The sequence below is a fragment of the Oncorhynchus masou genome, chromosome 21, assembly GCF_036934945.1.
Source record: "Oncorhynchus masou masou isolate Uvic2021 chromosome 21, UVic_Omas_1.1, whole genome shotgun sequence".
NCBI classification, from domain to species: Eukaryota; Metazoa; Chordata; class Actinopteri; order Salmoniformes; family Salmonidae; genus Oncorhynchus; species Oncorhynchus masou.
The window spans coordinates 23444208-23456257 of NC_088232.1; the positions used below are offsets into that span (position 1 = coordinate 23444208).

At 40.8% G+C, this 12050-nt stretch overlaps 1 protein-coding gene across 2 annotated transcripts in view; it reads left to right on the forward strand.

Annotated features, from left to right (window-relative positions):
- Positions 1 to 6209, forward strand: part of mipol1 (mirror-image polydactyly 1) — a 63448-nt gene extending 57239 nt beyond the window's left edge. For both annotated transcript variants that reach the window (XM_064927823.1, XM_064927824.1), the window contains exon 14: positions 5248 to 6209. In XM_064927823.1, the coding sequence (XP_064783895.1) occupies positions 5248 to 5314 (67 nt within the window). In that variant the 3' untranslated portion in view covers positions 5315 to 6209. The remainder of the gene's footprint in view (positions 1 to 5247) is intronic.
- The last annotated feature ends 5841 nt before the right edge of the window (positions 6210 to 12050 follow it).

The window sequence follows — 12050 nt, forward strand, 5'->3', positions numbered from 1 at the left end:
TCAGAAATACAGTGTAGACATTGTTGATGTAGTAAATGACTATTGTAGCTGGAAACGGCAGATTTTTTTATGGAATATCTACATAGGCGTACAGAGGCCCATTATCAGCAACCCTCACTCCTGTGTTCCAATGGCACATTGTGTTAGCTAATCCAAGTTTATGATTTTAAAAGGCTAATTTATCATTAGAAATCCTTTTGCAATTATGTTAGCACAGCTGAAAACTGTTGTCCTGATTAAAGAAGCAATAAAACTGGCCTTCTTTAGACTAGTTGAGTATCTGGAGCATCAGCATTTGTGGGTTCGATTACAGACTCAAAATGGCCAGAAACAAAGCCCTTTCTTCTGAAACTCATCAGTCTATTCTTGTCTAGGACTTGCGAGGCGTCTGTTTCTCAAACTCTTGCTCAGTTGTGCACCGGGGCCTCCCACTCCTCTTTCTATTCTGGTTAGAGCCAATTTGTGCTGTTCTGGGAAGGGAGTAGTACACAGCGTTGTACGAGATCTTTTGTTTCTTGGCAATTTCTCTCATGGAATAGCCTTCATTTCACAGAACAAGAATAGACTGATGAGTTTCAGAAGAAAGGGCTTTGTTTCTGGCCATTTTGAGCCTGTAATCGAACCCACAAATGCTAATGCTCCAGATACTCAACTCGTCTATTTGACCCCAAACTTGAGTTGGGGTTATGTAACTTTCTTATGATTCATCGTTGTAACTGTTGAACATTGCATTGTCGATGCCATGTGTAACTGTATTAATTATTGATTATATACTGTATGTGTATTGTTTAAACACTTTCTGAGCTTTAAAACCTTGATAAATACGAACAAGTGCACCATCCATCCAGTACAATACACACTCTACTGAAACACTGGTAGCTTATATTTTACTGCTCTATTGCAAGAAGAGTCTGATTCGGCGTTGTTTAGAATGAATGTGAAGAGCTGCGTGTTTACTCCATCTTATTCCAGCTATAATTGTTGGTTTTGCGACACTGAATTCTTAATCAGGATTTATGTTTTCTCTGGCTGCTCCCCGGCGTGTGTGTTTGGGTTTACTGGCCACCCTTGGTAAACAGTGTTGTTCCAAATCCCCACCAGTACACCTTGGACAGAGACACACACTAGCTGGAACTGTCTAAACGTGACAGAGAGGCTAATGCATATATTTAAAAATGCAACGAGGGGCTGCACCATTTACACACAAGGGGGACAAGGTGTGTGTGTGTTTGTGTGTGTTTGAGGGGGGGGGGGGGTTCTTGCCTCGTGTTCATGTTAACTAGTTAGGTGGGCCGTGTTTGCCTGTGTGTATCAGTGAGTGTTGGCCTGTGTGCGTGGCCTGTACATTCAGTGGCTGGAGTGTTTGCATGGCCTTTGTGACTTGGACCTTTCTTAAACATTAGCAATCCTCTTGGCCTTATTTTCTCTCCCCATTGCTAATATGTTGATCTCTCCTCCACAGCAAGCTGATGTTACACACAGCGCTAGTCGCTGTGTCATCCTCACCACGCATAAATAAACACAGGTTTGCGGTGGCGATGACTCGCCATGTTGAGGAAAACAAATGGAGAATAACTTCCGGACAGACAATACCTGGGTCAGACCACTCCCAGATGCTGCCTGATTACCAGCCAGTCGGTAGAAACCCTTGGCAAAGCAGATTGGCAGGTCACAGCTTAGACAGTCTCGCAGGCAGTACAATTCTCTGGTTGCGTCCCAATAATCTCTCCATCCTGCTGAAGTGTGGCCTCGTTCACTACTCCCCACAAATTGAGTTTGTATGAGCTAGAGGGAGTTTCCATATACCAGTCATTTCTTTTCAAATCCATGAAGGGAAGTGAACCAGTGCACACTTTGGGGGAAAGGAGAGATCATTTTGACGCACCCTCAGGCTCTTATCAGATCATTACAACTGAGCTGCTGAGGGAAAACAACTAGTGCACCGTGCTTCAAAGATGAGAAGACCGCACTCCCTCAAAAATATCAGCGATATGTCTTTCTTCCTTGTCCCTCCTTGTGTAAAGGGGTTTGTTATTTCAGGGTGTGTGTGTGCGTGGCACATGCACAGTATCAGGAATTTAAGAATACTTCATCAACATCCACTCCCCCACCTTACAAGTCAAGGTTACATTTAAAAGGTAACTTTGATATAATATGTGATTTTTGTTACGGTATATATGAAAAATCTAAGTGAAAATGTTTTTTTTTGCAACTATTACAATACAGGAGCAGTGTAGCCTTTCCACTTGTGTCAAGTTTATTATTTCCGTATCAGTGATGTCACGGGGAGGACGGGGGATAAGATTTTCATGGAAAGAGCTTCCAATCCTCACTCTATAACAAAAAGCCTGCTGTATGCTGGGGTTCAGTCCCGGCTTTCTATTCTAATTTCATTCACAGTTGGAGATTTTCCCTGTCTAAGTGCTCCCAAAGTTTTGAATTTTATGGAAGAAGAATGTTTGCACTTGGAAGAAAACTTCCATTGCTTCATCAATTATTAAAAGAACATTTCTTTTCACATTTTGTTCACTCGTCACAATGTGCTTGTGTCCTTCATGATTGAAGGGCAATTTTTGCTACATGTAATCTAGTTAATTTCCTCCTATTTAGCACCATGCTCTTCACCTGTCCATGGTGCTCCAGAAGATACCATTTCATTTGGCTTTATCTGATTCCCTTTAGTGATATTATAACCATGGAATTAAACTCAGCCAAAAAAGAAACATCCCTTTTTCAGGACCCTGTCTTTCGAAGATAATTCGTGAAAATACAAGTAACTTCATAGATCTTCATTGTAAAGGGTTTAAACACTGTTTCCCAGGCTTGTTCAATGACCCATAAACAATTAATGAACATGCACCTGTGGAACAGTCATTAAGACACTTAACAGCTTACAGACGGTAGGCAATTAAAGTCACAGTTATGAAAACTTAGGACACTAAAGAGGCCTTTCTACTGACTCTAAAAAACACCAAACGAAAGAGGCCCAGGGTCCCTGCTCATCTGTGTGAATGTGCCTTAGGCATGCTGCAAGGAGGCATGAGGACTGCAGATGTGGCCAGGGCAATAAATTGCAATGTCCTTACTGTGAGACACCTAAGACAGCGTTACAGTGAGACAGGACGGACAGCTGATCGTCCTCGCAGTGGCTGTTCTGCAACGTGTAACAACACCTGCACAGGATCGGTACATCCGAACATCACACCTGTGGGACAGGTACAGGATGGCAACAACAACTGCCCGAGTTACACCAGGAACGCACAATCCCTCCATCAGTGCTCAGACGGTCCGCAGGGCTTGTAGGCCTGTTGTAAGGCAGGTCCTCACCAGACATCACCTGCAACAACGTGGGCACACAAGCCCTCAGTCCAGCACAATCCCACCGTCGCTGGACCAGACAGGACTGGCAAAAAGTGCTCTTCACTGACGAGTCGTGGTTTTGTCTCACCAGGGGTGATGGTCGGATTCGCGTTTATCGTCGAAGGAATGAGCGTTACACCGAGGCCTGTACTCTGAAGCGGGATCGATTTGGAGGTGGAGGGTCCGTCATGGTCTGGGGCAGTCTGTCACAGCATCATCGGACTGAGCTTGTTGTCATTGCAGGCAATCTCAACTCTGTGCGTTACAGGGAAGACATCCACCTCCCTCATGTGGTACTCTTCCTGCAGGCTCATCCTGACATGACCCTCCAGCATGACAATGGAACCAGCCATACTTCTCATTCGGTGCATGATTTCCTGCAAGACAGGAATGCCATGGCCAGCGAAGAGCCCGGATCTCAATCCCATTGAGCACGTCTGGGACCTGTTGGATTGGGATTGGGCTAGGGCCATTCCCCCCAGAAATGTCTGGGAACTTGCAGGTGCCTTGGTGGAAGAGTGGGGTAACATCTCACAGCAAGAACAAGCAAATCTGGTACAGTCCATGAGGAGGAGATGCAAGCAGTACTTAACGCAGCTGGTGGCCACACCAGATACTGACTGTTACTTTTGATTTTGACCCCCCCTTTGTTCAGGGACATATTATTCCATTTCTGTTAGTCACATGTCTGTGGAACTTGTTCAATTTATGTCTCAGTTGTTGAATCTTGTTATGTTCGTACAAATATTTACACATGTTAAATTTGCTGAATATCAACGCAGTTGACAGTGAGAAGAACGAGATATCTCATTGAACGAGATAAAAACCTCTCAAGTCCTGTGAAATGTTCCTATTTGAAAATACACAAAATATTATTTAGTCAAAGCCAATTTCCCTACATCTTTGACCATAACATAATTCCAGTTGGATGCTTTTTAACTAAATAGCTAGGAATATTAATATTGACTCTGGTAAAAAGAAAAGAAAAGGTCAACCCGCCAATAAACATGTGTAAAATCACATCCGTATTTCAGTAGCAGACCCATAATAGTCTGGATAGGTTAAAATTAGAATGTGTGATGACTGCATGTTTTGGCCAGCTTCACATGTCTTGTTTCCAGAGAGCCAAAAAAGCAATGTGCTGTTTCCTCCCTCTCTCACCCAGCCTCTCGCTCCAAAAGCATTCCTCTCCTGTCTCTCACCCGCCCATCAATTCACTGTGATTTTCATCCTGTCAGGGAATCATTTGCTCTTCTTTCCAGCCATAAGGACACCATTATTGTCCTGCCCCTCTGCCAGGAGAGAGAGAGAGAGAGAGAGAGAGAGAGAGAGAGAGAGAGAGAGAGAGAGAGAGAGAGAGAGAGAGAGAGAGAGAGAGAGAGAGAGAGAGAGAGAGAGAGAGAGAGAGAGAGAGAGAGAGAGAGAGAGAGAGAGAGAGAGAGAGAGAGAGAGAGAGAGAGAGAGAGAGAGAGAGAGAGAGAGAGAGAGAGAGAGAGAGAGAGAGGAATCAGTGTATTTCAATGATTTGTACAGTCGGTTTGGTCTGACTACCACTTAAAGAAGCATCTCTATCCTACCCCCGGTCTGCCTTGTAACAAGTGTATCCTTGTGTTTGTTAGGGTGTGCTGGGCACCACTGCACCAGGAGAGGTGCATTCATTCCCCACACACTCTCTTCATCTTTCTCTTCCCCTCTTCCTTACCCCATCTCCCTCTTTTCCTCACCCTATCTCCCCATTATTACTCCTCCTCCTCCCTTCCCCTGTCTCCCTCTCTTCCTCCCCATCCCTATATTTGGGGTTCCTCTACATGTCATTAAAGGTCATTAATGAGCACTATATTAAACCCATGTATTATAATGAATGTTATTCTCTTTGTCACCATGCAGGTTGGAGCGGCTGGTGGAGGTGCTGAGGAAGAAGGTGGGGACAGGCAGCGTCCGGACAGTCATCTGACTGAGACTACGCCGGGGGAAGCAACAGTGAGTCCACTCAGTTCCTGGCTCTGTCCTGAATGGCACCCTATTCCCTATAAAGTGCACTACTTTTGACCAGTGCCCTACATCCCTATAGGCCAAAAATAGTGAAGGCAATAGGGTACCATTTGTGATGCAGCCCCTGTCTGCTCTGCCCGAACTGGAGCAGCCTGAGCGACTGTCCAGTCGAACGGCCACATCTGGTGTCCAGGCTGCCTCCCTGCCTGCCCAGACCCGGGCTGTTGTGTTTAACGCTGTGTAAACACACCCAAGCCTTAACTGGGCAAACAGTTGTAAGAAGTGCAGCACTCCAAAGCCTCATTCCAGGCTGGGCTCAAACTGAATCGTAAACTGTTTAACCACTTGGGTTGTTGGTTTGTTGCTGCCCACTCTCTTTGTCCCTCTTTCTTTCTTAAATTCTACATTTTACCTTACTAAAAATCATGTTACATTTGTTTTGTCATCAACTAAATTGTGTGTTGCTGTTTGTGTTGCTGCCTATCTCTGTTACAAGGGAGATGCCTATGTGCCTTACTTTTATTGATAAAATATGTATTCTCTTTGATATCCCAGATCAATACAGTGTCCTGACATATACAGTATTTCATTGAAAAGGTTAGTGCTGTATTGTAAAGGTTGCTGGTGCTGCCTGGATTCGGCGTCGATGCTGCCGCGGGCCAAATAACGTGGTTTATATAGTCAACTCCATGATGCTCTCAAATCAAATCAGTCATGGCATTTGTGATTTGAAGAACATCACCTATCAACTTCCTGTATTCTTGCATCTGTTGTATTATAAAGTTAGTATTGCTGTGATAGTTTATGGACATTTTATGGTGTGAGTATTGTATGAAATAAAACATATAAACAACTGATAAAAATATGCTTCATCCTTTAATCTGGTAACTCAACACTATTTACTCTACTCAAAGACAAAAGGTGTGACATTATTAGTCGGCCACTAAAAATTTTGTTTTATTCTCTGGACTTTTTTTCTTCATTTTTATAAAGTGCTTTCTCAACTCAGTCACGACCATTATATCCCTATGGATTGATATAAACTTCTATTTGAAGATAAACCTGTCTTTTTTAACACTTCTGTGTATCTAAGGTTCAGCTCTCAAAGTGTGCTAATTTAGAACAGGTCTTAAAGAGTAAAAAAAAATAAACCCACTACCTCTGATATTCATTTTGTAAGATCCATATGACAAAACTCTCTAAATTACACAACTGTCGTATTTGTTCTCTCGTTGACTAAAGGTTTCATGAAGCAATATTAAGTTTTTAGAAGTATTCAAAGTAGGTCAAAGTAAATAGAGAGGGGTATATTTTTGTAACTCCAGTAGTCCATGCATATCCATTTCATGGAACTTGAACTTCTTTCTAGGCTTTATAGAATTATATTTTATGTAGAGCTTTAAATCTCTTTATTTTAATACATTTGTATTTTGTCTGTAGCACTATTATTTTGGCTATTGTCATATCCTAATTGGCCAGATTTTGACAAAAGGCATTGCACACTAAAAACAAATGGTTCTATATAGTACCACATAAGGGTTATTTTGCTTTTAACCATAGTGGATCCCTTTTTGGGGCTATATTGAACCATTTTTTGAAGGTCTATAAAGAACCATGATCATATGGTTCTAAATGGAACATGTATGGTGCTATAAAGAACCCTTTCCTAAGGTTCTATAAAGAACCATTCAAAAAAGGTCATATCGCAACAAAAAAAGGGTTCTGCTATGGTTATAACCCTTTTTGGGGCTATATTGCGCCCATTTGTATGGTTCTTTATAGAACCTTTATGGAGAATGGTTCTATACAAAACATTTCTCAATCTCAAAGGTTATTTGTGGATCCTTTTGAAGAACCATACAGGGTTTGTTATTCTGGTCAACCGTATTATATTGTTAACATTCTGTAGGTGTTATTATTGTGTTAATTGACTAGTTGAATTAGGTGTGGTAGCTCTGGAACAGCTGGGGCTCCCTGAGTAGAGAATTGAGAACTACTGATTTAGTCAACTGTTCTTAATGCATAGAGATCCTGTTAAATTATTGGGAGGGGCTCTGTCATAAACCCTCAAAGTTCCAGAACGGTGTGAAAATGGCAGCCAAATTGGTCAGGGAGAAATCCAAACTAGTCTAATTGGAATTGTTGTTTTCCTGGAAAGCTGTGAGTGCTATTATATGATACAATATCAGTAATTGTTGCATTTACAACTTGTCTAAATCCTATCGTCCACTGATTTCTGGCAATGTATGGCTGTGGATTGACTGCATTGTTTGAATGGAATTTTGGCAGTTAATTAGAAAATGTATTGAATCATTCCTCTTAAACTGGCTGTCTAGCTAGCTAACAAACATGCAGTGTAGATACATACTTCAAATTCATTATTTAACACTATCTTATCCCAGCACTGGCAAACATGGCATGGTTGACCAACTCCCTGACCAACATGGCTAACCTTTATCCCATCATAACAAGGTTCATGTCCATTCTAGTATTCCATGGGCAAGGGTGAGTCTTTCACAAGGCCAATCACTGGCCATAGTGATATATGACATGTGATGGCATAACACAACAGATGAGAAACTGGAATGACACTCACTCACACTTGCACAAAAAGAGCTGTGAGAAAACCATGCCCCCAAATATCCAAATGAGCTGCTGCCCCAACATTTTAATTATCACTACATTTGAATTAGCACTAAAAGAACAAAGAACCCTTTTGTGAACTGCAAAGGACCTTTGAAGGCCTCAAATGGTTATTTGCATCAATATGGTTCCACATAGAACCATCCTTCCCAAAGAACCCTTGAGGAACCATTTTTTCTTCGTGTGTACTGACTTTGAGAAAAATATGTTGTAGTCTAGAGATGGATGCAAAGAGAGAGGCACTATCCATGGATATATTGCTCATTTATCAGTCTCTCATTTTCCTGCACCAAAAACCTCTCTCTCTCTGTCCTACCTCTCTGTGGTCCCTATTTGCATACTAATAGTTTATAAACATGAGGGCCGAAGAGATCAAGCGACCTTTACTACAGATTATACACCAAACAGTTAAATTCGCATCGTGTATGTTCCATTTTTCTTAATTTGATGCGTTGACCCTAACGAGCCCTACATTCCTCCCGCTGTCCTTCGATTTAAAAAAAAAGCTATGCCGGTGGTGAGATTTGTGTGCCCATACAAGATCGATTATGTAATCAGAATTTGTGTTGGATGGTTGGATTCACGGTTGCCATCAAGTTGCAGTCCAAAGACAGGAGGGGTAAGGTAGAGAGTACCCTCCTCTCAGATAATGCTCGAGCGACAAGCTTGTCGATTTCATCTGTGCTGGTAACCGTGGAGATCGCACAACGTGGGTGTCCCCACTCTTAATCCCACAAGGTCCTCTACAATGTATGTTACTCCGTCAAATAATCCTCCTTGTTCTAAATAGGGAGGCAAAATCTTTCACTTTGTTGAAATCTGAAAACTTTTGATATCCCTGGTTATCCCCAAATCGGCCACGCCTCCAATTGTGCGTTACACGTTGTTATGATGATATTATGATGACACTAGTACAAATAAAATGCCTAATGTGTAGGCTAGCCTATAGGTCTCAATTTGTATTATGGTTCAGTTCAATATATCTTGACTAGGCCTATAGAAGCCCATTTTGTATTTATTTTGAAATGTTATTTTGGAGTCTGATCCTTGATTTATCCTGTGTAGTTTACTATCTTGGTGTCGGTGTAAAGGATTGTACACGGGTGCATCATAAAGAAGGGGAATCCCGATTAACCCATTTTGAGAACCAATCGCATGATGAAATGACTACAAAACAACTTTTTTTATACGCTTTAATTAAAAACGTGTTCAGGCAGCCCAGTTGTGAATGAAATGCAGATAAACGCGTGACTGATCCTGTTGCTATAACGACAACAAATATGTCCTCTCTTTCCTTCCACTTTAACGCACTCCATACATCCATGTATTCTTTGTGGACCTTCTTTTCTAGTAACAATGTATGAAACTGGAGGCTAATTGGCAATAAAATGACAATGTTCATGAAGCACATGTTGTAAAGCCTTGGCCTATGTGAAAAGCATGCCATTTGGAGAGAAATGTGCCTATTGCACAATGATAAAAAGTGGGCCATAGTTCATTCTCCTGGCTATCTCGTTGTTTACAGTGTTGCATAATATGGTTAGTTGTTCTTTTGATATAGGTAGACTATGCATGGTTTACATTTTTAACTATAGATTATTTGGGCGTTCCGTATTAGACTGTCAAATGGTTTAATATTTAGTTTATATAGCAAATACTGTTTGTTCATAGTGCCACATCTTATTTTATTTAACAGACTGGTAGCCTAGTATTTAATATTTGGATAGCTGGTATACATTTTTAATACCTTCCATTTGTCTGATGCATCGCACTATTCTGTATCCTCCTTTGTTTGTTCGAACTTTTCCCGTTACCCTGCAAAGAGAGCAACCAACAACAAAACAACCAATTGGGTTGTCCCCTTAGTGTGGCCTCAAATGGATTAATGAAGACACAAAACACCATGGTCTCGTAGCAGGCAGGCAGGCCGAGGGACCACCAACCTGACAGTCGATGTATATTAGGAGGACACAAAGCCCTAATAAACTTCTTCCGTATAATTTTTAATGGAAAACCAGCTGCTTCTAAAGCTGATTTCGGATAGAGATCTCTCCCTCTTCTCCCTCGGCCTTTGAAAGCTCCTTTCTTTCGTCTTTGAATCTGAAGGGGTATTGCTTTGCTCTTTTCGTTGGCCAAGCACAATTGTGTTATTGGAGATAATTAATTCAATCCCCATCAAAAGGTATTAGAAGCGCCTTGGCCCTGTAGTGGCTTTCTAAACTCAGAATGAAAAGACGGAGAAGAAAGGTCTACGGGTAGGCTCGCTGATGGTCGCTTTTGAAGTAAAGGGGTCTGCGCATTGTTTGTCGAAATTTTTGTCCATACGGGTGAAGAAAGCGCCAGGGCTTTTGATGGGGAAACGTGAAATGCCACATAAGTTGGAAAACAAGGCGCTGCTGAAATCTCCATGCTGGACACTGCCTGCTGATAACATATGTCACACATTACTAAAGGCTGGACGACTTGAATAATGTAGTTCACATCGAATGTGTAGAAAAACACGTATAACCTGTACGCCAAGGCAATTGAAAACTAGGCATATAAATAATAATAATGGCCTAATCATAATAATAATAATAACATATGTATTATTGTAATTATCGACGTGTATATAATAAACCCTTTCAGGGTAAGAATATGTCTATATAATTACTACTAAATGTACCTTCATAAGTTATTAATTAATATTATCTTATATGAGGGCATAAAGGCGTTGATATGTTGGTTTAGGCTATTAAATACCAAAGTGAACAGCTATTATGGGTTTCAATGTGATATGCTCTTACACTAAATTATACACGGTGTAGCCTAGACAAAAACACCTCGTTGCCTTTTTCAGGTGAAATGTCGAACATAATGCATGATATTCTATATAAATTAATATTTATCTCTTGTTTGAACGTTGAGGTATGCCCTAATAGCAAAGATTTCAATCAGAGTCAAGCACAAAAGTCACTGACAGGTTTGCTCTGTTTTTATTTGCTGTTTCACGTTCGACACAAGGTGGTTTCCATACTGGATCACACGCTGCAAAGTCTTTTTTCAACAGCTGGGCAAACTAATGAACAAGATCTGTCCAAAGTTCAAACATTTCTCATGGAAACGCGGAGTCCCTTTCTCCACAAATTGAGGATGATGTTATTGGAATCTGCTAAGAACACTTTGCAAGAGAGTTTTAATATAGGAAAATAAATACATGAATCACTCGGTGCATTTTGGATGATCTGCTGGGGTTGATTTGACCATTTTAAAGGTTTATTGCCAGGCATATACTGGTCAATACCATATTATTTGCCTCCAACATTGTACACCTTCAGATACAGTAGGTCTATGAGGTAGGTTATAATGGGCCCATCAAATAATGTCGGTGGGGACCTTGATCCAAACGATTTCACAAATAATCTAGATCATATCCGGAGTAAGCGTGTTTCTCCGTTAAATGTGTCAATTTGTGGTCCATGCCCTCTTTGATAGTCTTGTCGTTCATTAATGAACACTGTCATTATGGCAAAATGACTGTAATAGCATATATCGCAATCATTTTATTGTCAAAATCATGTATCATGTTGAGGTGAAAATAACAAAAATGCAATATTAACGTTGGCCTAAATTCTTCCGGGAAAAATATCTAATCGTTGCAGGACAATAGGCCAAATGTTATCCATATTTAAAAAGAAACATTTTATTAGTCACCATTTAGGATATTATAGTCCAAAATTGATTTGAAAAAGATACAATTGAAAGCATAACAAAATTAGGTTTTCAGATATTGTTCATATTAATGTCAGTTCATCTGGAGTAGGCTAAAGGTACGCCTCGAGCATATGAAACTCATTCGCAGACCAGCTTCTCAGTTGTTCCAAACACAGTTAATATATTATCTAAATGAACATAGCTTCTTAAAATGTTATTTTATTTATTTAAAACAAGTAAGCTTGAATGTGTCTGTGGAAATATACACTGAAAAACAAAACACAGACCACAGGCCTATGGCATAAGCCTATAAAGCCTCAATTCTCCGCGATATTTTCACCAGACTCAATTCAATTCTCCAT